This window comes from Bufo gargarizans, chromosome 2, assembly GCF_014858855.1.
Source record: "Bufo gargarizans isolate SCDJY-AF-19 chromosome 2, ASM1485885v1, whole genome shotgun sequence".
In the NCBI taxonomy this organism is placed as follows: domain Eukaryota; kingdom Metazoa; phylum Chordata; class Amphibia; order Anura; family Bufonidae; genus Bufo; species Bufo gargarizans.
This window is the reverse complement of record NC_058081.1, coordinates 191,669,871-191,696,293: the sequence shown is the minus strand read 5'-3', so window position 1 is coordinate 191,696,293 and position 26,423 is coordinate 191,669,871. Positions and strand designations below refer to the sequence as shown.

At 42.0% G+C, this 26,423-nt stretch overlaps 1 protein-coding gene across 2 annotated transcripts in view; it reads right to left on the bottom strand.

The window, feature by feature from the left end:
• Window positions 1-26,423, bottom strand: part of VPS13C (vacuolar protein sorting 13 homolog C) — a 355,707-nt gene that overhangs the window by 309,168 nt on the left and 20,116 nt on the right. For both annotated transcript variants that reach the window (XM_044279821.1, XM_044279822.1), the window contains exons 2-4: window positions 24,553-24,596; window positions 8,619-8,661; window positions 3,481-3,576 (exon numbers count right to left, since the gene is read on the bottom strand). In XM_044279821.1, coding sequence (XP_044135756.1) covers window positions 3,481-3,576; window positions 8,619-8,661; window positions 24,553-24,596 — 183 coding nt within the window. The remainder of the gene's footprint in view (window positions 1-3,480; window positions 3,577-8,618; window positions 8,662-24,552; window positions 24,597-26,423) is intronic.

The window sequence follows — 26,423 nt, the reverse complement described above, 5'->3', positions numbered from 1 at the left end:
TGCCTACGCACTGTGACCCTGCTATGACCGAGTTGCTGCGGTTCCGAAATGCTTCCACTTCGCTATAATACTATTCACAGTTGATGGTGAAATATCTAGGAGGGAAGAAATTTCACAAACTGACTTGTTGCAACGGTAGCCATACAGGACCAACCTGGAATTCCCTGAGCTCTTCAGAACGACCCATTCTTTCAAAACTGTCTTTAAAGACCTGGGAACCAAACCACAATGGGTTTGTACAGTACAAATTAATTTATGAAGTCCTGCAAGACTTCGCAAAGCAATAACTTTGGCTCATCGGAGCCAATACATTCTAATACTGCACGGAGCTCCTGCTCCGTACACTATTAGAACAACGTTTTATGCGAATAGACTTCGGATGTTTCATCCGAAGTCAATTCGCTCATCCCCAATAAAGACGTGAGTCCAAATACTTTTCTCCATGTAGTATACCTGCTCAGGCAATCACTTCAGTCAGCGATTGGCTGAGCAGGACCAGCAAGCAGGTATCAGTGGGGGACCAGGGAGTCATTTGAACAGGAGCAATGAGGAATTGGTAAGGAATTATCTTTTTTATTTTATACACCATTCGGAATCTTCTTAAAAACAAAAATATTGGCTGGACAACCCTTTAAGGAAATACAGTAATAAAAAATAAAAAAACACACACACACTACCACACTGGAATTCCATTTACAACACGAGCAAATTATTAGAAGTCTGCCGATTACAACAATTTTCAGGACATCTGGAAGTATCACTTACATGCAGGCTTTTCAGGAAAAAATAAAAAATATATGATATCATATAGTACTAAATTATATCTACTGTGAATCAGCAATTTAGCAAATACATAACTCCTTTCAAACAAACTTGTAATGCTTCATGCACATAGAGAGATCTGATTTTTGGGGAGAAAAAAATTAAATCTTTCAAAAATCAGTCGCTCCTGTGTGTGTCCAATATTTTCTTGCTCCCATCGATAGAATGTATTGTGAGCATGAGGCATTAGGCTGCATTCATACTGTGCTTGCAGCTTTGGTTTGCATTATGCACCAGAAAGCTCAAAAATATCTGTGGACCACTTTCACTCAATGTAGGCCTTAACAGTAACGCATGTTTTTAAATTCAAAACATTGTGTAGTTGTATGATATGAATTTAGCAAAAGCTTCAAGTTTTACAAACTTTTATCCTAGAATGCGTTTTTTTTTTGTTTTTTTTTTGGGGGGGGGGGGGGGGAGGGGGGAATGAAACAAAAAAGGACAACATTTTTGTTAATATTTCTAAATGGGAAAAACTGCACAAGGAAGGCAGTAGTCTAGCTACACTATAAACATAGTGAGTTGGGTTAGTACTACTGGGCAATAATAGGTATAAGAATTTGATTTATTATACAAAAGGTCATCCAGACCAAAAAAATCCCTTTAGGGGTCCCAACAAAAAAAGTTTAATGTATATAAAACGAATTCTTTAATTGTACCTTTAAAATTAAACCTACAGACAATAGATCATGAACAATTAAAACTATCAGGGACTGGCAATATGTGACTTGCAGTCTTGGAATTGCTGGGAGGACTGAGTGGGTGCTTTATTTATCTGTATGTTTATGGATGTTATTACCACATTGTGTTATATGGAACAGACTCACGTCCATCTGTCACCATCCACAGTGGCCACTGGGGACGGTAAGGACTTATCACAAATAGGCGATCAGGCAGCCACACTGTTTATTATAAGTCTGCGCAACACTACTTGGCAGTTTTCTGCTCAATTCACTAGGTGCACACACAATGTGGCTGTCTGTATTACCACATATCAATTGTTCAATGCCAGCGTTCATGCACTGTGGCTATTTGTATTACCACATACAAATTGCTCATTTACATACTGTGGTCATTTATATGGCCTCATTCAAATAACTCACCACCTGCAGATTATTTGCTGCCAGTGTTCATATAATGTGGCTATTTGTCTCACCACGTACAAATTCACTGCCAGTGTTCATATAATGTGGCTATTTGCATTACCACATGCGGTTGTTCACTGCCAGCGTTCACGCAATGTGGCTTTTTTGTATCACCACATGCCGATTAATCACTGCCAGCGTTTGTGAAATGTGGCTGTTTGTATCACCACACTCAGATTACTATCTGCCGGCATTCCAGCCCATCCACATATGCATCCACCCAGTCACTATCTAGCCTCAGCTGATGTATAGTTTCTATTGCTCAGCCCTGTCTAAAATCACACACATCAAATTCTGGGAGGGGCAGTAATTATGTAACAAACACTAAAAATAAAAACTCTAAAAACACTATAGTGCAAACTTCAACCTAAATTTGCAACACCAAGAAGGAAAAATAGTGGCATTATGGAAATCACAGGATTAATAGACATGTTTTGAATACTTCTAACATTTGCAAGTTAACATCTTAAATTATTCAATATTGAATATAAGCACCACGCACAGAAATACACACTTACACATCTTGGCATACTATCAATGACGTTATTAATTGTTGTCTGAGGAATGTTCTGCCAGGCTGAATGAACTTGTGCACGCAATTCATCAAGATCTACTGCTGGCAGCTCTCTTTGCAATTGCCAAAGACGGCAAGACGTGTTCGATGGCAGACAAGTCTGGAGATGCTGCAGGCCATGGTACATTGAGGCCAAGAAGGCTGTTCACAGTAGTACAAGTAACATGTATCCTGGCGTCCTAATGAAAACGGCTCCTGGGACACCTTGGAGAAATGGCCGTACCACTGGTTCCACAACCAAATGTAAACTATGTGATGCTCCCTTGTGAAGATCTCTTCAAGGCATTGCGCATTAAAACTAATCTCTGGCTATCTTGCTTCAGAGACAAAAGCGGGACTCATTGCTGAAGAGAATAAACCTCCACTCCAGCCCCTATTGCCATCTTGCTTTGCATCATGATAGCCTTTGAGAACAGTGGCGTGAGGCCAATGGAACACTTGAAGCTGGTATCTGTCTCATGGCCCAATGTCATGCAAACACCTTCTGATGGTTTGGGTAGACACCGTTCAAGGATTCTGTCCCTCTCAGTTTGGTACAAGTGGTGATAACTGGCATGTGGACAAACATCTCACAGGACTTGATCCAATTTTTGAGGTTTTATGTGGCTAAAAACTTTGCTTTCAATTTGGCTTTTAGGCTCCTTTCACATGCCACAGATTTGGCCATCTGCAGATGTTAAGCTGGCCATACACATAAGATAGAAGTCGGTTGATGGTTGAACAGCAGCTGAGCAAACAATCGCCTGGTGAACGTTTATTTCACAGACACGACCATACATGTTTTAGTCCATATCGGCCGTTACAGTTGTTCAAACTGCCCTGAACCTCTAGTTTATTACAAAACGTGAGCTTTTCTGATATTAGACGCAAAGGATTCCCTATGAAATTATAGTAAATGACTTACAGAATGGAGGCATTAATAACGCGGCTGTTACTCACTTGCGCCAGGTACCACTAATAGATATAAACCTTCCAGAGTAGCAACCACTGCATCGCCATACAAGTTCTTCCAAGGGATTTTCAGGATGAGTTTATCTGGTAATGTGAAATAAAGATTAATCGTATTAATAAAATAGTACGCTACAAGCTCTAAAGCAGGGCTCAGCAGGGCTAGCTATAAAGCTACAACTCCTGTTCTTGTAACTACATTTGAAGTGAAATTAGAAATGGAGTTATATGTATTTTGGGGGCATTTTTGCTTTACTTCTTTAAAGTCTACATTACTCCATGATTTTATCTTACAGGGATGATTTCATAACTATTCAAACAAAACCACACTGGACGTTGATGCTGAAGTAAAACACTTCCTCCATTAGGCTACATTCAGACGACCTTGTATGCGTTGAGGTTTGCAAATTGCAGACATGCTCTATAAATATGTGTGGGGCGGTGGAACGGAACCACGGATGCGGACAGCACACTGTGTGCTGTCCGCATCTTTTTCGGTCCTCACCCATTCCAGAAATTCCAGTTGTCTGAATGCACCCTTATTATCAAATCTATTTCCTCTGATAGAGAAAAGGAAGATACCGGTAATAAGCTAATGGCTCATCACTAAAACAATGTACAATAAGCATAGGTTTAGATTTGCATCTGCCAGTCAAGTCAAATAGCAAAGCTGTGCCAGAAGTTTCTCTGAAGGATAATGAAATACAGATCAGCCACTTTAGGGTACTTTCACACTAGCGTTTTTCTTTTCCGGCGCTGAGTTCCGTCCTAGGGGCTCAAATCCGGAAAAGAACTGATCAGTTTTATCCTAATGCATTCTGAATGGAGAGTCAGTCCTTCAGGATGCATCAGGATGTCTTTTTGACTGATCAGGCTTTTCAGAAAAACATAGCATGCAGTATTTTTACCTCCGGCCAAAAAGCCTGAACACTTTGACTGAACGCCTGATCAGGCTTTTCTCCCATTGACTTGCATTAATGCCGGATCCGGCCCTGTGTGTTCAGTCAAAACGGATCCGGCTTTTGCATGTTAAACCCGAAAAATGTGAAAAAAAAGTTAAAGTCCATAAATGGCGGATCCGTTTTTTCCAATGCATTTTTCCATTGTGATCGAAAGCCTGATCAGGATTCAAATGTAATCCGTTTTCACACGTTTTTCCGGATCCGGCGGGCAGTTCCAGTGTCGGAATTGAACGCCGGATTAAAACAACGCTAGTGTGAAAGTAGCCTTAGCTGGACTGTTACCCCAGTAAAGAGATTAATGAGGGTTGGAAGGAAATGTTAGAAATAGTCTTGCTGGAGCTCTCTGAAGGTGCAGTCAGAAGCATGGACTGGTGTAGGTAGGACAGGCTTCCCCGATTTGTAGGCCAACTGTATTCAGCCGACTTTCCTGCCTTTCAGTGGTTAAAAATATAATTATGTTGTTATCTATTACAGCAATCGCTGACATCTGATGAAAAGATCAAACTGTGATTTTCAAAGCTTGAGGAGATGAACATCTGTGTGTGACTTTGATATTTGCCTAATAAAAGGTTCACTGATTTTATGCACTTAACACACACAATCCAGAAAGAGAAGACTACAACCATGGCAACTCAGCTCCATTTTGGGAAGGTGTGGGTGAGGCGCTAATGATGGATGAGCCAGATTTCTCATCCATCTAAGCATCTAGCTACATTAGCAATAACATCTAAAGAATAGATGACGCTGAAAAACTTGAAATAATTACATTAACAAGTCCCAGAACATAAAAGAACAAAAAAGATAGCAAGAGGCTTTAAATCTGTTATATAACACATTTTCTGAACCAGATTATGCAGGCAGCCATCTTGCCTGACCGGCTGTATGCTTTACAGCAATTGCATGGACCATCGGATGTTTTAGAATGGAGATGACTCATTGACCACTATGGGAGAAGTTTCTGGACAAGTTCTGTGGCCTGCGCAAAGGTCGTTATGCAGGACGGGGGGGGAGTAGGGAACTTATGTCCATCGTCTATTGTTAATGATATTCATCACTGCATGGGTGATTTCAGTCATTGTAATCCCACTTGTGATGATAATGATATGACTGCAGAAAAAAGGTTCTCTCCACAGAACAGGAGTCAGCCTATTATTAGGCTTAGTGCCAAAGCTGCAATATTGCAGTTGTTTTTAGAATATACCGTAGTTAGTGAGACAAAATAAAAAATTGCCAAACATTATTTAAAAATATGTTTAACTTAGAAACAAAAAAAGTGATGACGCATTGGGGCAGATTTACTCATCCTGTCTAATATGTAGACAACATAAGCTGAGAGTCTAAAAATCTGACAAACTTATCACAGCGGCTGATGCTGGATATAAACTTAGTCCATGGCTAGACACGGATATCTAAATTTATGCAGCCTATAGGTTGGCTAACTTTGCAATAGAATGGGGCAAAGCACATTGCAGACCATTTACACTTTTAATCGAAGTCCTGCACTCCTGGCAGGTAATACAATTTCTCTAAAATGAGAGGAGACAAATTGCACTACAATTGTGCCAAATCTTGGCTCAAACCAAGTCAGAATTTAGACGCTCCCACAATATTTAACGTGGGACATACAATTTAAGTATTTGTCGGGTCCAGTATTTGACCCTGGCAGATAAGTACAGACTATGGGACTCATTGATTGACTATAAGGTGTATCCTCATGTCTTATTATTTTCACAAATGAACACTTTTAAAAGGGGTTGTTCATAATACTGGACCTTTTTTTGTCAACCCCAGTCTGCTGTAGCTGTTGAATAAAACCATATACACCTGTTCCCCAGCTCCAGCCCCCATCCCATAAACATTCAGATAGAGGAGGTCATGTGTGCTGATGCGGCCACATCACCACTGAGGCCAGTCATTGACTGCAGTGGTGCATGTGACCCCATCCAACTGAAATTTCACAGGATGGGGACTGGAAGACCTCTGAAGGGAGTGGTAGGGAGCAGGTAAATATGATTTTAACAGGTATAGCAGGCTGGGGTTGACACAAAAAAAAGGGTCCAAAAAGCTGGATAATCCCTTTAAAAGGGGGCTACATTTATCAGATCGGTGACGGTCCAACGAACTGTTTGAAGGGGCTGCAGCACTCGAGCTAGCGCTGAATCCTCTTTAATGGTTAGAGGTGGAGCAATGTAACTACAGCTTCACTTGAATAGGACGAGCAGTTGTGATCACACTGCCCTGCAGCCACAAGAGACACAGCATGCAGATAGATACTGACAAGGACGCAGAGCTAGCATAACCTGGGCAGCCCCTTCAAGCATTGGTGGGGGTCCCAGATGTCAGATACCTGCCGATCGGCTATTGATGACCAATCCTGAGAATAAGTCATCACTGTCCGGAGCCGAATTTAGTAGCAAAAGAAGTTGTATTCTGCTTTGTAATGAAGACAAATTTGGCTATAGACTTCAGAGGGAATGTCCGTCCAGCCGACAGCTCTCTCCCAAAATGTTACACCTAGAATATTGAGCTTGGTATCATGTGAACACTAAGATCCTGCACTAAGGTCTAACAGCAAGCACTCAAAGACATGACACATAACTTACACCCTTCGTAGCAGAAGGAATAAAAAACGGCTTAACAAATATTCTATCACATGAATAGCAGTAGGACTTTTCAAGGCGCAAAATAGGATTCGAAAAAGAAAAACGTGGCTGCCGTCTTCATACTGGTGCATGTATCACGCGTGTCTAGTATTAGAGCTCAACATCTTAAAGTGAATGGGGCCAAGCCTCAATACTGCACACAAATGTGTCATCTGTATGTGGATGAAAGCAGCCATGGTTCTAATCCTGTACAATCAGGTTCACATCAAGTTTTAGTCATCTGTCCAACATATACATTGGGGGAGGGGAGGATACAATGCTTTTTTGTATCCTGCAGAGCATGTTAAAAACATAGATTAAAAGTGTTTTTTTTTACCATAATGTAATGTACCGAATGTATGCCACAGTCATCAGACTTGGGGTACTTTCACACTAGCGGTTCTCTTTCCCGGCACAGATTTCCGTCCTAGGAAATTCTGAATGGAGAGAAATCCGTTCAGGATGAATCAGGAGGTCTTCAGTCACTGAACAGCTTTTTGGACGGAGGAAACACCGCTGCGGTATTCTCTCTGTCCAAAATTCCAGATCAGTTGCTGGAATGCCGTATACGGCATTAATTTACATTGAAATGTATTGCGCAGACCGGTAAAAATGTGAAAGAAAATAGAAACGGATCAGTTTGTCCATATGACAAACGGAGAGACGGATCAGTTCTTGCAATGCATTTGTAATACAGGTCCGCATCCGGATCAGTCTACAAATGCTGTCCGTTTGCATGCAGATTGCTTGTTCCGGCAGGCAGTTCCAGCGACGGAACTGCTTACCGGATCACTCTGCCGCAAGTGTGAAAATAGCCTTAGGCTACTTTCACACTAGCGTTCGTCGGTCCGCTCGTGAGCTCCGTTTGAAGGGGCTCACGAGCGGACCCGAACGCAGCCGTCCAGCCCAGATGCAGTCTGAATGGAGCGGATCCGCTCAGACTGCATCAGTCTGGCGGCGTTCAGCCTCCGCTCCGCTCGCCTCCGCACGGACAGGCGGACAGCTGAACGCTGCTTGCAGCGTTCGGGTGTCCGCCTGGCCGTGCGGAGGCGTGCGGATCCGTCCAGACTTACAATGTAAGTCAATGGGGACGGATCCGTTTGAAGATGCCACAATATGGCTCAATCTTCAGGCGGATCCGTCCCCCATTGACTTTACATTGAAAGTCTGGACGGATCCGTACGAGGCTATTTTCACACTTAGCTGTTATATGCTAAAATAATGCAGACGGATCCGTTCTGAACGGAGCCTCCGTCTGCATTATTATGATCGGATCCGTTCAGAACGGATCCGATCGAACGCTAGTGTGAAAGTAGCCTTAGGCGTCCGTTAATGTATACGTTTTATGCGTATGTTAAACAGATGGCAAAAACAGGATATGAACCCAGCCTCCTAAATATTAAGTCAAAGCAAATAATAACCTGGTATACACTACACTAGAGCAAAAGTGGAGAAAGGGAGTATCTAGAATGATGGCTAGGGAATATAAAATGTATAAAATAAAGAAAAAAGGGAAAATACATACCGATCTGCCCAGCTTTTACTTTAAATGGCACATCCAACTCACTCTAATAGATAAAAACAAAACATCATTTTAGCACTTAGAGACTTCATTTTAGCACTTAGAGACTGCAATCAATGAAACTGAGCATTATGTGGATAACCTGAATTATACATTCTCTGCTCAAACTTCATTTCTTCCTTATTATAAATATATGGTTCATATAGGCTTAGTGCTTCTATGGTAGAAAACAACCCAACCAATACTGTGCATACCTGAGACCTGTATAATTTATGCAGGGGCCGCAACAATCACATCCATGTCACAGCATTTGCACCAAAATGACGTTCATTATGGTCCACATGGATCCATGCATCAGGTGAGATTGCAGGAAAAAAACATTTCTCATGATTTTAAAATTAAAGTAGGGGGGGGGGCATTCAAATGGCTGAGACTATTAAAATAGTGCCTCCATTTATATTTTTAATAGATTTTGTTTTTATTAGTTACTGTTTTGAGGTGGTTTCACATACATTTTTTTTAAATAAAAGGGGCAGTAAGTATTTAGAGCCAAAGGGCTTCTACTTCTCCGTCCTGCTGGATCCACTTCAGGCTTAAAAAATGCTTCAAAGAGTAACTAAACCTTGATATAAACTTTTTATGTGTTGTCCCTAATGCCCTAATAAAAAAAACTAATATACTTTATTAATGAAATTAAATTTTTTACTATACTTCTTCCTACCTAAAGCGCACCATTCCCCGTGCGCATAATACTCTGTTCTCTGTACACTGATGACAGCTCAGCATTTTATCAAGGGGCGGCAGCAGCGCTCATTGCTGCTCCTGAATGTACTTCCTGGACTATTACTAACTCCTGGCATAGCACATGGGTACTCTGTACATGGGCTCCTGCTTCTGCCTGCTCCGCTCAGCTAAGAGAACTGCATGTCGGCTTTTAGCTTAGCGGAGCAGACAGGAGCCCGCTCCGCTCAGTTAATCTTGGCATAGTAGATGGGTACAGGGTATCCATGTGCTATGCCGAAATTTAGTAATCCTCCGAGGGGCACGGGCAGGAGCAGCAATATGCGCTCCTGCCCGTACTCCCAGCGCTGCTGCGTTCCCGTTGATAAAATGTACTGCGTACACGGCTGAGCTGTCAGTGTACAGAGAACAGAGTATTATGCGCACAGGGAATGGTGCGCTTTAGGTAGGAAGAAGTATAGTAAAAATTTAAAATTCATTAATAAAGTATATTAGAGACAACATTAAAAGTTTATGTAAAAGCTTAGTTACGCTTTAAAAACTGAAGTAGTGTTTTCCCTAAAGCAACATATGTCTGAAACCACCAATAAATGCAATGTGTAACAGATTAAGATTCAGGTAGAAGAGGCTGTTGTGAAGGAGCAGCTATATTGGGGGAGGGGGATGTTTACCTTATTTTACCCACGAGCAATAGCCAAATACAGTGTCATTTACATGCGAAAGACAGCTGAGGTGGACAACAATTAGTGGACACGTACCTTGGCAAAAAATGGTAATGCAGTGTTTATATAGGTAGGGGGGTTATTTACTAATACCGGCGATCCGCGCTGTCGGTGGATCCACCGCTGCTTTTAAATGTAAGCCATTTATACAATTTTCTATGACGTCCCCGCCCACTTTCTTAGACCTGGCATGAGCGGGTATAAGTTGCAGATTGTGGCGCAAATAACCACTGATCCTGAAATAAACCCAATACTGTACAGGCATATTTTAGGTTGATAAATGACCCCTATAATACCTATTAAGTAATCATAAATGAAGCTTCACATATAACATTTTAGTAATTTATACTACACATTTGCTGAGAAATCTATCAAAAACAGCTGTGGAATTTAAGTCCAACTGAAACATGACATCTAGGTGGAGATTTATCAAACTGGTGTAAAGTAGAACTGGCTTAGTTGCCCATAGCAACCAATCAGATTCCACCTTTCAGTTTCCAAAGCAGCTGTGAAAAATGAAAAGGTGGAATCCGATTGGTTGTTATGGGCAACTAAGTCAGTTCTACTTTATACCACTTTATACCAGTTTGATAAATCTCCACCTAGATGTCATATTTCAGCTGGACTTAAATTTCATGTTTCAACACTTTTTGAAGAAATATAGTTATGTACATGCTACATTATGTAAATCTATAAAAAAATAAAATAAATATGTAGATTAGAGAAGAATGAATTGATCCATTGTTCCCCCCCGGCAGATAAAGAAGCGCCCACCTGCTGCTAGAATGACATGGATATAGGGCAAGGGCAAAGGCTCGTCTTTGGGGCAGCTTCTGAAAAGGCAGGAAGTTGTCAGGGCTGGGGTAAAGGTCAGTCCAGGTCAATCCTGCGGCAGGTGGGTGCTTCTTCACCTGCGGGGACAACCCTGCTGAGGAGATGGATCGATTTGCTCCTCTCTAATGTACAGGTCTATCCAGACCCAAAACAGAATAGTAAAGAAAAAAGCACAAGATCCCATACATGGAATACGCATGCTATAAAAGGGGTAATATGCTGCAAGAATATTAAAAAATAAAAATAAAAACTCATTAAAGGCACCACGAGAGGAATGGGGCTTCCTGGGATTATACCAAACTAGAGTAGGCCATCCAGACAACACTGCGAGCTAGGTGCAAATGGAAATGTATTGCTTCTCGTACACCTGTCCAAATGAATATGTAACGCAGTCAGTGTGACCGGCTGGAGGCCGTTTCTACTTGTTTAGTTAGGAATTAAGAGAACCTCACTTCTCCTGACACGTCTGCTTCAGTAAATAATCGTGTTCCACAAGAAATGACGGCCGTCTTAGGACTCTCCACTGAGCTGTTCTTCTATTATTCCTACTAGACGTTAATGAATAAACTGCCAAGTGCATGTTGTGTCCCTGAACAGCTGGCAGACTATGCAGGGGCACACTGCTTTGACGTTGGGAATGGTAACACCCAGCTGGTAGTTCAGGAACAACATACAATTATAAGAATAGACGCTCCAGAATTGTCATTTCATGGGGCATGCAAGTAAAACAGACAGTCAGGAGAGGTGACATTAGATCTTTAACAGAGAGCAATCAAACTAAGACCCATCTGCATAGACACAATGCAAGTGCGTCAATGCCGTTTATATAACACAGAGGATGAATCACGGCACTCCGGGAAACTGGGAGGTGCTGGCTTGGCTGTAGGTTCCCAATCCAGGAGCAAATCTAGAAAAAACTTCAAACACAGCAAACGTTGCAGATACTTTTTTTTAATTATTGAAACTAAGGGTTCATGCACGCGAACATATTTTCTTTCCACGTCCGTCCTGTTTTTTGCAGACCATATGCGGAACCATTAAAGTAGCCTTATAAAGATCAATGTCAAGCGCCAGATTTTTCAAGTGAAATGTAGTAACACGATTATGCAGCCTCTCAGGCACGTACCATATATTAAATGGACCCAGACTACCAACCGGGACATGTGCTTTCATACTTATGTGATATAAAAGGACACCAAGTTTGCACCTCATAACCTACTCAAATTGGTCCCTGGAACTTCATAACAAGTAAAGACTGTTGGGCAGTGTCTATGTGGCAGGCCACAGGCGAGTTTGGTTATTTCTTGCACCCAACAGTAGTACCACCTGTACTGCCATGATGGCGGCCTTACACAATGGCTATAAAAGCGTACACATTTATGTAGCCAAGTGTTCAGTTTGGGTTGACCAGGAAAGTCAAAAGTCAAGCATGATCACAATGTACAGCAGCCAGAACATTACACCAAGTACACCAGTTAGGATTATCATATACTGAAGAGGTACTACCACATGGCGCAGTTGTGTCCCAATTGTGATGCAGCCATTAAACTAATGAGGACCGCATTGTTTAATCAGGCTGAATCGTTAACTTTGATTTATTGCAAAAAATATAAAAATATGTATTGCAGTACATAAACAAGTCACAACCGTGAGATCATACCCTTACTGTGCAATCAGGAGCAGGGCATCAACTGTAATACACACCTGCAGCTACGCTTTAACTCCTTGTATGCTGCAATCAACGCGGACCATTTAAAAAAAAATGTTTTATATATTATACACACACCACGACTGACTAAGTGGAAACCCCACTTTAATTAATTGTGTCACAGGGAGTCCCCTCTGACATGAAAGGTTCCCATACCTTGTATAGGCAGATAGAATATGGTCATTGCACCCTAGTCTAAGTTGTTAAAGGGTAACTGTCATACTTTTATTTTTTTTATTTGCTAGTTTATTAGAGCTGTATACCTTAGTTAGTCTGTCAATTGCTAAAAGATCTGTAATTAACTTATAATAACAGCTTTCATTAATGTCCTGTCTCTTTCCACTGCTCCCTTAAAAAGACCGTTGCTAGGGCTCGTCCGTCTTCCCTTTAGGCCCCTTTCACACGGGCGAGTTTTCCGTGCGGGTGCGATCCGTGCGGCGAACGTATAGCACCCGCACTAAATCCTGACCCATTCATTTCTATGGGGCTGTGCACATGAGCGTTGTTTTTCACGCATCACTTGTGCGTTCAGTTGAAATCGCAGCATGCTCTATATTGTCCGATTTTGACGTGACGCAGGCCCCATAAAAGTGAATGGGGTGCGTGAAAAATCGCATAGCATCCGCAAGCAAGTACGGATGCGGTGCGATTTTCACGCACGGTTGCTAGGAGACGATCGGGATGGAGACCCGATTATTATTATTTTCCCTTATAACATGGTTATAAAGGGAAAATAATAGCATTCTGAATACAGAATGCATAGTAAAACAGTGCTAGAGGGGTTAAAAAAAATAATAATAATAATTTAACTCACCTTAGTCCACTTGATCGCGAAGCCCGGCATCTCCTTGTGTCTCCTCTGCGCTGAACAGGACCTGGGGTGAGCTGCTCCATTAAATACCAGTTAAGGACCTTCGATGACGTCACTCCGGTCATCACATGGTCTTTTACCATGGTGAATCACCATGGTAAAAGATCATGTGACGTACCATGTGATGACCGGAGTGACGTCATCGAAGGTCCTTAACCTGTATTTAATGGAGCAGCTCACCCCAGGTCCTGTTCAGCGCAGAGGAGACACAAGGAGATGCCGGGCTTCGCGATCAAGTGGACTAAGGCGAGTTAAATTATTATTATTATTTTTTTTAACCCCTCTAGCACTGTTTTACTATGCATTCTGTATTCAGAATGCTATTATTTTCCCTTATAACCATGTTATAAGGGAAAATAATACAATCTTCAGAACATCAATCCCAAGCCCGAACTTCTGTGAAGAAGTTCGGGTTTGGGTACCAAACATGCGCGATTTTTCTCACGCGAGTGCAACGCATGACAATGTTTTGCACTCGCGCGGGAAAATCGCGCATTTTCCCGCAACGCACCCGGCTCTTATCCGGGCAACAAAAAACTGACGCCCGTGTGAAAGAGGCCTTAGTGTAATCATTAGACAAAGGGGCGGTCCTTCACACTGCATGCCTGCATTAGGCTTCAGAGTGAGGAGGCGTGTCTCTGTAATCCAATCTGATTGGCTAGCTCGGAGCTGCTGGCTACAGCAAGTGTGTATGGGAAGTGAGGGAAAGCAGTTTTGGCCACAGAACTGGCAGAGGAACCATCTTGAGAAGGTCTTCATATTGTAAATGTTTAACCCCTTAAGGACTCCGCCCCATTTCACCTTAAGGACTTGGTCATTTTTTGCAAATCTGACCAGTGTCACTTTAAGTGCTGATAACTTTAAAAACGCTTTGACCTATCCAGGCCATTCTGAGATTGTTTTTTCATCACATATTGTACTTCACGACACTGGTAAAATAAATTAAAAAAAAATCTTTTTTATTTAAAAAAAATAAAAAATAAATTCCAAGTTTCAGTTTCTCTATTTCTATAATACATAGTAATACCTACAAAAACAGTTATTACTTTACATTCCCCATAATGTCTACTTCATGTTTGGATCATTTTGGGAATGATATTTAATTTTATGGGGATGTTACAAGGCTTAGAAGCAAATCTTCAAAAACCAAATTTTTAGGGACCAGTTCAGGTCTGAAGTCACTTTGCGAGGCTTACATAATAGAAACCACCCAAAAATAACCCCATTCTATACACTACACCCATCAAGGTATTCAAAACTGATTTTACAAAGTTTGTTAACCCTTTAGGTGTTCCACAAGAATTAATGGAAAATAGAGATACAATTTCAAAATTTCACTTTTTTTGGCAGATTTTCCATTTTATTTTTTCCAGTTACAAAGGAAGGGTTAACAGCCAAACCAAACTCAATATTTATGGCCCCGATTCTGTAGTTTACAGAAACACCCCATATGTGGTCGAAAACAGCTGTATGGGCACACGGCAGGGCGCAGAAGGAAAGGAATGCCATACGGTTTTTGGAAGGCAGATTTTGCTGGACTTTTTTTTTTTTTTTTTTTTTTTTTTTACACCATGTCCCATTTGAAGCCCCCCTGATGCACCCCTAGAGTAGAAACTCAAAAAAAAGTGGCCCCATTTTAGAAACTACGGGATAGGGTGGCAGTATTGTTGGTACTAGTTTAGGGTACATATGATTTTTGGTTGCTCTATATTACACTTTTTGTGAGGCATGGTAACAAGAAATGGCTGTTTTGGCACAGTTTTTATTATTTACAACATTCATCTGACAGGTTAGATCATGTGATATTTTTATAGAGCAGGTTGTCACGGATGCAGCGATACCTAATATGTATGTATGTATATTATATATTTATTTATTTATTTTTATGTAAGTTTTACACAAGGATTTCTTTTTTGAAGCAAAAAAAATAATAATGTTTTAGTGTTTCCATAGTCCGAGAGCCATAATTTTTTTTTGTTTTTGGGCGATTATCTTAGGCAGGGCATGATTTTTGCGGGATGAGATGACTGTTTTATTGGCACTATTTTGGGATGTGTGTGACTTTTTGATCGCTTGCTATTACACTTTTTGTGATGTAAGGTGACAAAAAAAATAATTGTTTATTTAGCACAGTTATTTTAAATTTTTTACTGTGTTCATCTGAGGGGTTAGGTCATGTGATATTTTTATAGCGCCGGTCGATACGAACACGGCGATACCAAATATGTATGAAATTAGGCAATAGATAAAATGAGCACTCACCACCTGGTATACTGTCAATAGTTTATCTCTACAAAATTTTGTTAAAATTATATTAATAACATATATAACAAAAACATATTTGCACAAATGTTGGTAAATATATCTGATGGATATAACTGATGATTCTAGCTATTATCTAGAGTTATTCAATCTCGCTGATCTCTTAATGTCCGGAATATCTAATACATTATCAAAATATAAAAAATTTGTGTGCGAATAACAATAGATCAAATTATCAAAAAATAATTCCAAAAAGTGTCCATAGTGTGAATGAACTAGTTAGATAAGTTCCAAAAAATTAGTGTCAAAGTAAAAAATGCTGAAACAAAGTGTCAAAGTAATGTTCAATGTGATGAGAATCCTCGTGCGGTAAAAGTATCCGGACAAGCAGATTGAAAACTTAGGATAGATCTGTTAATCTCCCAATATCTGTCATTAGTTCCAAAAATGACAATCACAAAAGTATGGAGGTTGAATATTAGTAGTTGGGGTTAGGTGTTAGTATATAGGGATTGCGTCTGGGGCGTCCCCCTGTTGCTCCCCCTCTTACCTTCCCCTGCGTGAAGTTCACTGCTCTTGGGTGGTCGGCTTCGGTGCGGCTCGCTGTATATTACCGCTGGATATGGTGAAGACGATGTTTGCTTTCAGCGTTGTTTGTTCGTCTCGTGGCCTTCCTCTGACGTCATCAAACCTCGTCTGGTTTGCGTGTCATTCACCCGGCGACTCTCGTGTTCGCTCACGATAGATTCGAAAACCTCCTTCTGATTGTGAATCAGTGTCTGTGTCGATCCGTATAGGGAGCGATTTGCTCTAATGCACTTTCTTTTGATTTCTTCCTAGGTCTAAATGGGTAGTTGGTCCTCTCCAAAAAACAGGCCAGACGCGTTTCGAGGGTTACTTTTATTTATTTTTTATTTATGTATCGCCGTGTTCGTATCGACCGGCGCTATAAAAATATCACATGACCTAACCCCTCAGATGAACACCGTAAAATTTTTTAAATAAAACTGTGCTAAATAAACCATTTTTGTCACCTTACATCACAAAAAGTGCAATAGCAAGCGATCAAAAAGTCACACGCATCCCAAAATAGTGCCAATAAAACAGTCATCTCATCCCGCAAAAATCATACCCTACCTAAGATAATCGCCCCAAAACAGAAAAAGTTATGGCTCTCAGACTATGGAAACACTAAAACATGATTATTATTTTTTTTGTTCAAAAAAAGAAAAGAAATCCTTGTGTAAAACTTAGGCTGAGTTTACACCAGCGTTCAGCCATTCCATTCTCCTGCTCCGTTATAAGAGCAGAAGAACGGAAAAGGACGCATTGGGCACATAACTGAGGCGAGCGGAGCCTACGGACCCCATAGACTATAATGGGGTCTGTTAGGTTTACGCTCAGAATATGATTTTGGAGCGGAGACAAAAGTCCTGCATGCAGGACTTTTGTCTCCGCTCCAAAATCATTTTCTGAGCGTAAACCTAACGGACCCCATTATAGTCTATGGGGTCCGTAGGCTCCGCTCACCTCAGTTATGTGCCCAATGCGTCCTTTCCGTTCTCCTGCTCCTATAACGGAGCAGGAGAATGGAATGGCTGAACGCTGATGTGAACGAGGCCTTACATAAATAAATAAAGTATACATCTTTGGTAAGTTTTAGACAATAACAGCTTTTTTTAAAACAAAAAAAAAAAAAAAAATAAAAAAAAAAAAATGATGTTTTAGTGTCTCCATATTCTGAGCCATAATTTTTTATTTTTTTTTGGGGCGATTGTCTCAGGGGCTCATTTTTTGCGGGATGAGGTGACGGTTAGATTGTTACTATTTTGGTGGGCAAACGCCTTTTTGATCGCTTGCTGTTGTACTTTTTGTGATGTAAGGTGACAAAAAAAAATGGTTTATTTAGCACAGTTTTTATTTTTTACGGTGTTCATCTGAGGGGTTAGGTCATCTGATACATTTATAGAGCCGGTCGATATGGACGCGGCGATACCAAATATGTATACTCTTTCAACCCCCCCCCCCCCGCCTACTTTTTAACCAAAATTTGTTTTTACTTCATTTGGGGAAAATGCCGTTTTTGTTTATTTTTACTTGAAACTTTTTTTTTTGGGGGGGGGGGGGGCGGCGACTTTATTTTTTAAACTTTTTTTTGTCCCACTTTGGGACTTGAACTTTGGGGGGTATATTCCTTTACAATGCATTCCAATACGGAATGCATTGGCTGTATGAGTAATACAGCGAGTATAACTCATACAGCTTCCTGGGCCTGCAAGATCCAGGGGGCTGGATCTCACAGACTCTTCACCGGAAGGCAGCGCGATGCCTTCCTTAGGCAGACATCGCTCTGCCTTCTGGTCTTTAATACTCCTGTGAGCACTGAGGCCTTCTTTACACTTACCAAGAAATACATCATACGTTGTGTCTGACCACCACCGATCACCTATCTAGAGGATAGGTCATCAGTAGTAAAGTCTCAGAAAACCCCTTTAAGATATTTCCTAACAACTGCCTGTATCCTATTAGCGCAAAAGCTAAAAATGTGCAGGCAAACAGATACTGTATGTATGTGTAAATTTGAACTCAGAAGGGGCCCATCCAGCATGAGGACTAAAAGTCAACAGTATTATACAATGACAATATATACAGTGACATGACATACAGTAAATACATCTGAGAGAGCGATCATAACTAGCCACAGGAGTAGGGGTTGCAAAGAAGTTGCCGAGTCACGTTACAAAAATTGACAGTTGTGAGACATTTCATTATAATTGCACTGCCTAGTGATATGTGCACGTCCACCTACTGAGGTGGTCGCATACGCTCAGTTCCATCTTTCAACTGCCACCAGCCATATCTACTATTAGAAGCTGTGACAGAAGAGCTGCAACATAAAGGACACCCCCCTAAAAAGGACCTGCCTCCTGAGAAAAGACATACCCCTGAGCTGCCAGCATAAAGGAAAATCAGAGCATCTGGAGCAATGAAAGCAGAGATTGCAGGATACATGTGAGGTACAGGGCTGGCAATTTTTACCAATCATGGCATGTCATTACAATCATGACTGCAACATTATATATAGTAGTGGTGGAGCTCCGCACACTAGGTTTGCTGGTGCCAGCAAGGACTTAGGATTGGCGGCACACAGGTTCTTCATTTGCAATTTATACCATTATTAGTTTGACATCATCATATACGAATTATGAGCCAGTTACATCATGTAATACTGTAGCCACTTTTGATAATCGTGCTGACCGAACATGTCGGTCCTACATGGACCTTCTTCAGCAGTCTACTCAGCAGTTTTTTGTGGCTGGGGTCTACAGCGCTGGATCACAGGATACTGAGGATAGGTCATAATTATACAAATCTCGGAAAACCCTATTAAATGTCTATTTGGCTGCTAAAATCCATTTGTAAGTCATGAAGAGCATGATTTCTACAGACTGCCAGGAAGGAGGAACTGATGAAGTCAGCAATATTTTAGGATATGTGTTAAGCAGCATCCATTTTGTTTTCCGCCATATGTTTAAGCATATAGTTTGTGTTTTCTTCATAATGTCTAAGGAACTTTGGTTCTGCTGCATTTGCAGGCAGAGGAACTGCTGAGATAGCAAGATATTATTACATTTAGAAAAGGGGCTTTTTGCAGTTCCTCAGATCACGTGCTTGTACGTTATGTCTACATGTATTTTTCTATTATACCATTATACTTCTGACTGGTTGCTTTAAAAAAAAAAATCCAATTGGTTGCAATGAGATTAGTGTTTGGGGGGGGGGGGGGGGGGGGTGTAGAAGCCCAGGCTGTAGTTAAAGAGTTATTACACTTTAGAAATTTCATAGGGACATATATGAGGTCCCAGTGCGAAGACCCTCGCTGATCTATAGAATGAGGAGCCAAGTGCTGATTCTACTAACTGCAGAGCGCGAGACTGTAGAGTGTTTCAATAGAAAGTCTAAGAGACCGCCTACAGTCTCACGCTCAGTGAGGAGAAGCAGCATTCGCTAGAACGAGGAGTCAGAAGTACTGAGCTGATCAGTGGGGGTCTCAGCGCGGGGACACCCAACCATCAGCAATTGTGCAGTCACTCTTTAATAAAAGAGTTCCACGGGCTACGCCTGGGAGAGAATCCATTACACAGCAAAGTTGTCTGCGTCTGATTATTGGACCAGCCGACTTCCCTTGGCACAGGGGAAGACCATCACCCAATTTGAACCCCACAGACAAGCCAGATGTAGTCCACTAGTTTGGGACTTGCATTCCCCATGTAATAATTCTGGAGCATCAATGTTATTACTCTGTTGTGCCACTTATTTATTATTCCTTTCAGCAGGTAATAATGAATGGTCCAACAGGGTGTAACCAGTTGGGGTATGTCACTCCAAGGCCTGCCATTGTCAGCACTAATTGGACATTGTTAGACTGTACAGAAACACCCTCCCCACTGATAACACATAGTCAACAATTGATTGAATAACTTCTAGTAGTATTAATAGAGGGAGGGAACAACATACAGTTATAGGAACATATGCTTCAGAATTGCCATTTCATGTGGAATGTAGTTATTCACTAAACAGACTTTTCAGGAGTGGTGACAAGTTTTCTTTAAGCCTAATCCCTGAATCACGAGTGAACCAGAGTAATGAATGAGGGTGTTAGACTCCGAGTATTGAGTAACGACTAGAGCGCGACACAATGTCCTCGCTTCAACAGAATGCTTTATCCCTGTAGTAAAGTGCCCTGTGTTAATGGGGATATCTAGCTTACATTAGGTCACTGTTATACAGAAACATAATCATCAGGGCCAGGCAGTGGCAAATCAGCAGGTGAGAGGCTGACCACAGTGGAGCTTGGGTGCAATGATGACACCCTTGTTGCACCAAATTACTAATTTGCATTAGAAATAAGGGCTCATGCCCACGGCCGTGTGCCGTCTGGGCCCGTGCTGCAGTCCTCAAATTGCAGATTGTGGGGAAGCTGCATGCGGTTCGCAGACCCATTCACTTGAATGGGGTCCGCGATCCACACCACAAAAAGAAAGTAGTACATGCACTACAGTTGTGGCCAAAAGTTTTGAGAATGACACAAATATTAGTTTTCACAAAGTTTGCTGCTAAACTGCTTTTAGATCTTTGTTTCAGTTGTTTCTGTGATGTAGTGAAATATAATTACACGCACTTCATACGTTTCAAAGGCTTTTATCGACAATTACATGACATTTATGCAAAGAGGCAGTATTTGCAGTGTTGGCCCTTCTTTTTCAGGACCTCTGCAATTCGACTGGGCATGCTCTCAATCAACTTCTGGGCCAATTCCTGACTGATAGAAACCCATTCTTTCATAATCACTTCTTGGAGTTTGTCAGAATAAGTGGGTTTTTGTTTGTCCACCCGCCTCTTTAGGATTGACCACAAATTCTCAATGGGATTAAGATCTGGGGAGTTTCCAGGCCATGGACCCAAAATGTCAAAGTTTTGGTCCCCGAGCCACTTAGCTATCACTTTTGCCTTATGGCACGGTGCTCCATCGTGCTGGAAAATGCATTGTTCTTCACCAAACTGTCGTTGGAAGAAGTTGCTGTTGGAGGGTGTTTTGGTACCATTCTTTATTCATGGCTGTGTTTTTGGGCAAAATTGTGAGTGAGCCCACTCCCTTGGATGAGAAGCAACCCCACACATGAACGGTCTCAGGATGCTTTACTGTTGGCATGACACAGGACTGATGGTAGCGCTCACCTTTTCTTCTCCGGACAAGCCTTTTTCCTGATGCCCCAAACAATCGGAAAGAGGCTTCATTGGAGAATAGGACTTTGCCCCAGTCCTCAGCAGTCCATTCACCATATTTTCTGCAGAAGATCAATCTGTCCCTGATGTTTTTTTTTGGGAGAGAAGTGGCTTCTTTGCTGCCCTTCTTGACACCAGGCCATCTTCCATAAGTCTTTGCCTCACTGTGCGTGCAGAAGCGCTCACACCTGCCTGCTGCCATTCCTGAGCAAGCAACGATCCTGGCGCTTGCTGGACTTGGACGCCCTGAAGCCTTCTTAACAAGAATTGAACCTCTTTCCTCAAAGTTCTTGATGATCCTATAGATTGTTGATTGAGGTGCAATCTTAGTAGCCACAATATCCTTGCCTGTGAAGCCATTTTTATGCAACGCAATGATGGCTGCACGCGTTTCTTTGCAGGTCACCATGGTTAACAATGGAAGAACAATGATTTCAAGCATCACCCTCCTTTTAACAGGTCAAGTCTGCCATTTTAACCCAATCAGCCTGACATAATGATCTCCAGCCTTGTGCTCGTCAACATTCTCACCTGAGTTAACAAGACGATTACTGAAATGATCTCAGCAGGTCCTTTAATGACAGCAATGAAATGCATTGGAAAGGTTTTTTGGGGATTAAAGTTAATTTTCATGGCAAAGAAGGACTATGCAATTCATCTGATCACTCTTCATAACATTCTGGAGTATATGCAAATTGCCATTATAAAAACTTAAGCAGAAACTTTTCCAATATTTATGCAATTCTCAAAACTTTTGGCCACGACTGTACTTTTTTTGCGGTGTGGAGGCACTGCCAGAAACACCACGGAAGCACTCTGTAGTTGATCCCTGCCTCCATTCCGCATCTCCGATTGCGGACCCACTGCGAGGTGTACACGGCCGGTGCCAGTATATTGTGGACCGCAATACGGCCACGGCTGTGTGCATGAGCCTTAAGTGTGAGAACCCAGAAACAGGTGCTCTACAACATGCTGATCTGACAGCATGGTACACGTGACGGCTTCTCTTTAATGATCAGTTATTCCTCTGTTCTCAGGATCGGTTGTCATATCAGTCAGGCCCCAACCGAACAGTAAGCAATGGCATTACGTAAATATTTGCCATCACTTACCGTCATGGAAATAAGGCCGAATGCACACGGCCGTGAGCGGTCCATGGAACCACGGGCTGGATTCCTGCTGAGAGCAGGAGCGCACGGCGTCATTGGTTGCGTGTATCACTGTATTGCGGCGGCAGGAGGGTGCGCACGGCGTCATAGCAACCAATGACGCCGTGCGCTCCTGCTCTCAGCAGGAATCCAGCCGTAAAAACACGGCCGCGTGCATGAGCCCTAACAGCTTGAAGCAACTTAAAAATCATCACAGCCTCTTTCAATAGAGCAATTTGATAAACCAGAAAAGGATGTGTGCCCCTGAAACAAAGCAGCAACTTTTTTTCTGGTGACCTGAATTTTTAAATGGCACCAATCTGAGCAAATAGAAAATGCAACCTTGAGGGCAAGAGAAGGGGGGGGGGGGGGGGGGGGGGGGAAATACAACAATTCCACCATTGTTTTTTAGGTTTTGTCTGTCCAGTTTTATACTTAAAGTTTATCATGTGGTATAAGTGACATGATCGTTTTATTCTGCGGGTCATTACAATTTGGGCGCTTACAAATTTATACAGCTTTTTATACCAATTAGCGCTCATGCACACGAACGTATTTTCTTTTCTATGTCCGTTCATTTTTTTAATTTATTTTTTGCGGACCGTATGCGTTCCGCATACGGTCCACAAAAAAATAAAAAAAGAAGTTACTCTGTGTGCATTCTGTTTCTGTATGTCCTTGCAAAAAAAAAAATAACATGTCTCACAGCTGTTCTGTTCCGCAAAATACAGAATGCACACAGATTTTATCCGTATTCTTTGCGGATCACAAAATACATACGGTCGTGTGCACGAGCCCTTAGGTATACGTTTTATGTATACCTAGGCCTTTTTATGTGAAAAAAAAAAAAAGGCATTAAACTTCTGTATTACAGCGTATTATTGGCTGCCAGTGTAAAGCTGGTGGCCCTGGAGGACACTAGACTAGAGCAATCTAATCAGGGAGGAGGGAGGGAGCCCAGTTCTGTGGCACACTACAACAGTATCGTTGTTGGGCTCCTGATCGCTGGATCATTTGGAATCTGCCCGCTCTATGAAGAGTTATTTTATGGTGTGGGAGTGTTCACATTAACCCCATTTTTCACCTAATTTGGCAAATCTGACATGTCACGTTATGTGGTAATAACTTTAAAACACTTTTACATATCCAGGCCATTCTGAGGATTGTTTTCTCGTTACATATTGTACTTCATGACAGTGGCAAAAGAGTCAAAATATTTCATTTTTATTTATATAAAATTTACCAAAAATTTGAAAAATTCGCAAATTTCAATTTCTCTTCTATAATAGATAGTAATACCTCCAAAAATAGTTATTACTTCACATTCCCCATATGTCTACTTCATGTTTGGATTATTTTAAAAATTACATTTTAATTATTTTTTGGGGACGTTAGAAGGCTTAGACGAAAGTCTTAAAAAGGTTTACGAAAATTTCGCCAAACTTTTTTTTTTTTTTTTTTTTTTTTTTTTTTTAAGGACAGTTCAGGTCTGAAGTCACTGATTGAAACTTACATTTTTTTTATATTTGTCCCACTGTGAGACTTTTTCAGGCTGGATCTCCTGGGCTTCCGTAGCTGGCATGGCAACCTTCGGCCCTCTGCCAGCACAGCGCAAATTGAGTCAGAGGAAGCCCCCTCCCTCTGTAAACCCTGCATGTGGTGTGGTCAGCGCTGACCACGGGATGTGAAAGGGTTAATCCGCCGGCATCACCACATACAGCGATGCCAGCGGATACGGCAGGGGTCCGGCTATCAGTAACAGCCGAGCCCGTGCTGCGGATCAAAATGTAGAAAAATACAAAAATATTAAATTCAACAGATAGTATAGAACACATACACGTGTATGAATTATCAAAACACTCACCAGGGCATTTTCCCGAATCTTCAAGTTCTCAAGTGAAACATTTCCTTAAAAAATAAATAAAATACATACATCAGGTTGAAATGAATCAAAACATACCTTTTAATGTCTACATTCATTGCTCCTTTCATGAAAGGGGGGGGGGGGGTTACATAGAAGAGTTTGAATGCAAAAATGGACATGGTCGTGTGCATGAGGCAGAATGCACACGGCCGTGTTCCGCGGCCGAGAGCGTTCCGTGTTATGCCGGGCTGGATTCCTGTTCAGAGCAGGAGCGCACGGCGTCATTGGTTGCTATGACGCCGTGCGCTTCATGCCGCCGCTGCTGTACAGTAATACACTATAGGAGTGTATTACTGTAGTGCAGCAGCGGCATAAAGCGCACGGCGTCATAGCAACCAATGACGCCGTGCGCTCCTGCTCTGAACAGGAATCCAGCCCGGCATAACACGGACCGCTCTCCGCCGCGGATGCACATGGCCGTTACCTTTTTTTTTGCAGTCTGCAAATTGTGGATCCGCAAAACTCGCATTCCGTGGGATGGAACATCTGGCCCTCTATAGAACTGCCCTTCCTTGTCCGTAATACGGACAAGAATAGGACATGTTCTATATTTTTGTGGGTTTCGTGGAACAGACCTACAGATGCGGACAGCACACGATTTGCTGTCTCCATCTTTTGCGGCCCCACTGAAGAGAATGGGTCTGCATCTGACTTGCAAAAAAATGCGGGTCGGATGTGGACAAAAATACATTTGTGTGCACGAGCCATTATTCAGGATTGGAGCCTCCACAGAGATAAGGCATAAGGGAGAGATCTGCACCTGTTCTGTGTTTAGAGCTGCACCTGGCTTTGGCTCAAAATCACTGACCGAATGTGTGACTGAGGCATAAGGCCTCAAGCACACGACAGTTGTGTGTTTTGCGGTCCGCAAATTTCGGATAAAAAAAAAACAAAAAACCTGGATGGCGTCCGTGTGCGTTCCACAATTTGCAGAACAACACAGACAGACAGTCATTGATATAACTGCCTATTATTGTCCGCAAAACGGAAAAGAATAGGACATGTTATTTTTTTTTTTGAGGACCAAAGAACGGAGCAACAGATGCAGACAGCACACGTGCTGTCCGCATCTTTTGCGGCCCCATTGAAGTGAATAGGTCTGCATCCAAGCCACAAAAACTGCGGCTCTGATGCGGAGCAAAACAATGGCCATGTGCATGAAGCCTAATGGTGTTCTCCAGGATTTTACCAGGTCGGTGAAGTTCTGACAACTGCAGCCCCGCCAACGAGTTCCTCAGGAGTAGCTCCATCCACTGTGTAGTGAACAGAGCTGGTTACTGCAAGATACAGCTCCGTCCACTGCATATAAATACAGAGTTTTGCAAGTTTCTAATATACTCTGAAAGGAAAGCCCCATGTGCTGGTTTTCTGTCAAACAGTAGCAATTTTTTTGCATTTGCAACGTTTGTTTTTTTTCACCACTCACTGAACTTTTTATCTGTAGTTTGCTGCAATGCATCAGTGTGGAAGACATACTATATAGGTCAGAGCATTGCCCCGCTTGTTGACAGGATTTCCTGCTCCACAAGAGATAGTAATGGAGTGATCACACATGAGATATGCTATCAGACTGAGCACACTGACAGCAGTGCAGTGTAACAAGGCCCTGTTCCCCTGACCAGCTGTACAAGAAGAGGCAAGGCCAAGTTCACACTTCAGTTATTGTGAGCCAAAGCCTGCTCAGATCTGTTCTGTGTTTTTGACCCACACCTGGTTGGAAATAACTGACCAAATAATTGAAGTGCCTTACCATCCTAGTCCCATTCTAGGATGGGTTGCTGGAGGCAATGTTTATGCCCTTCCTGGGGAAC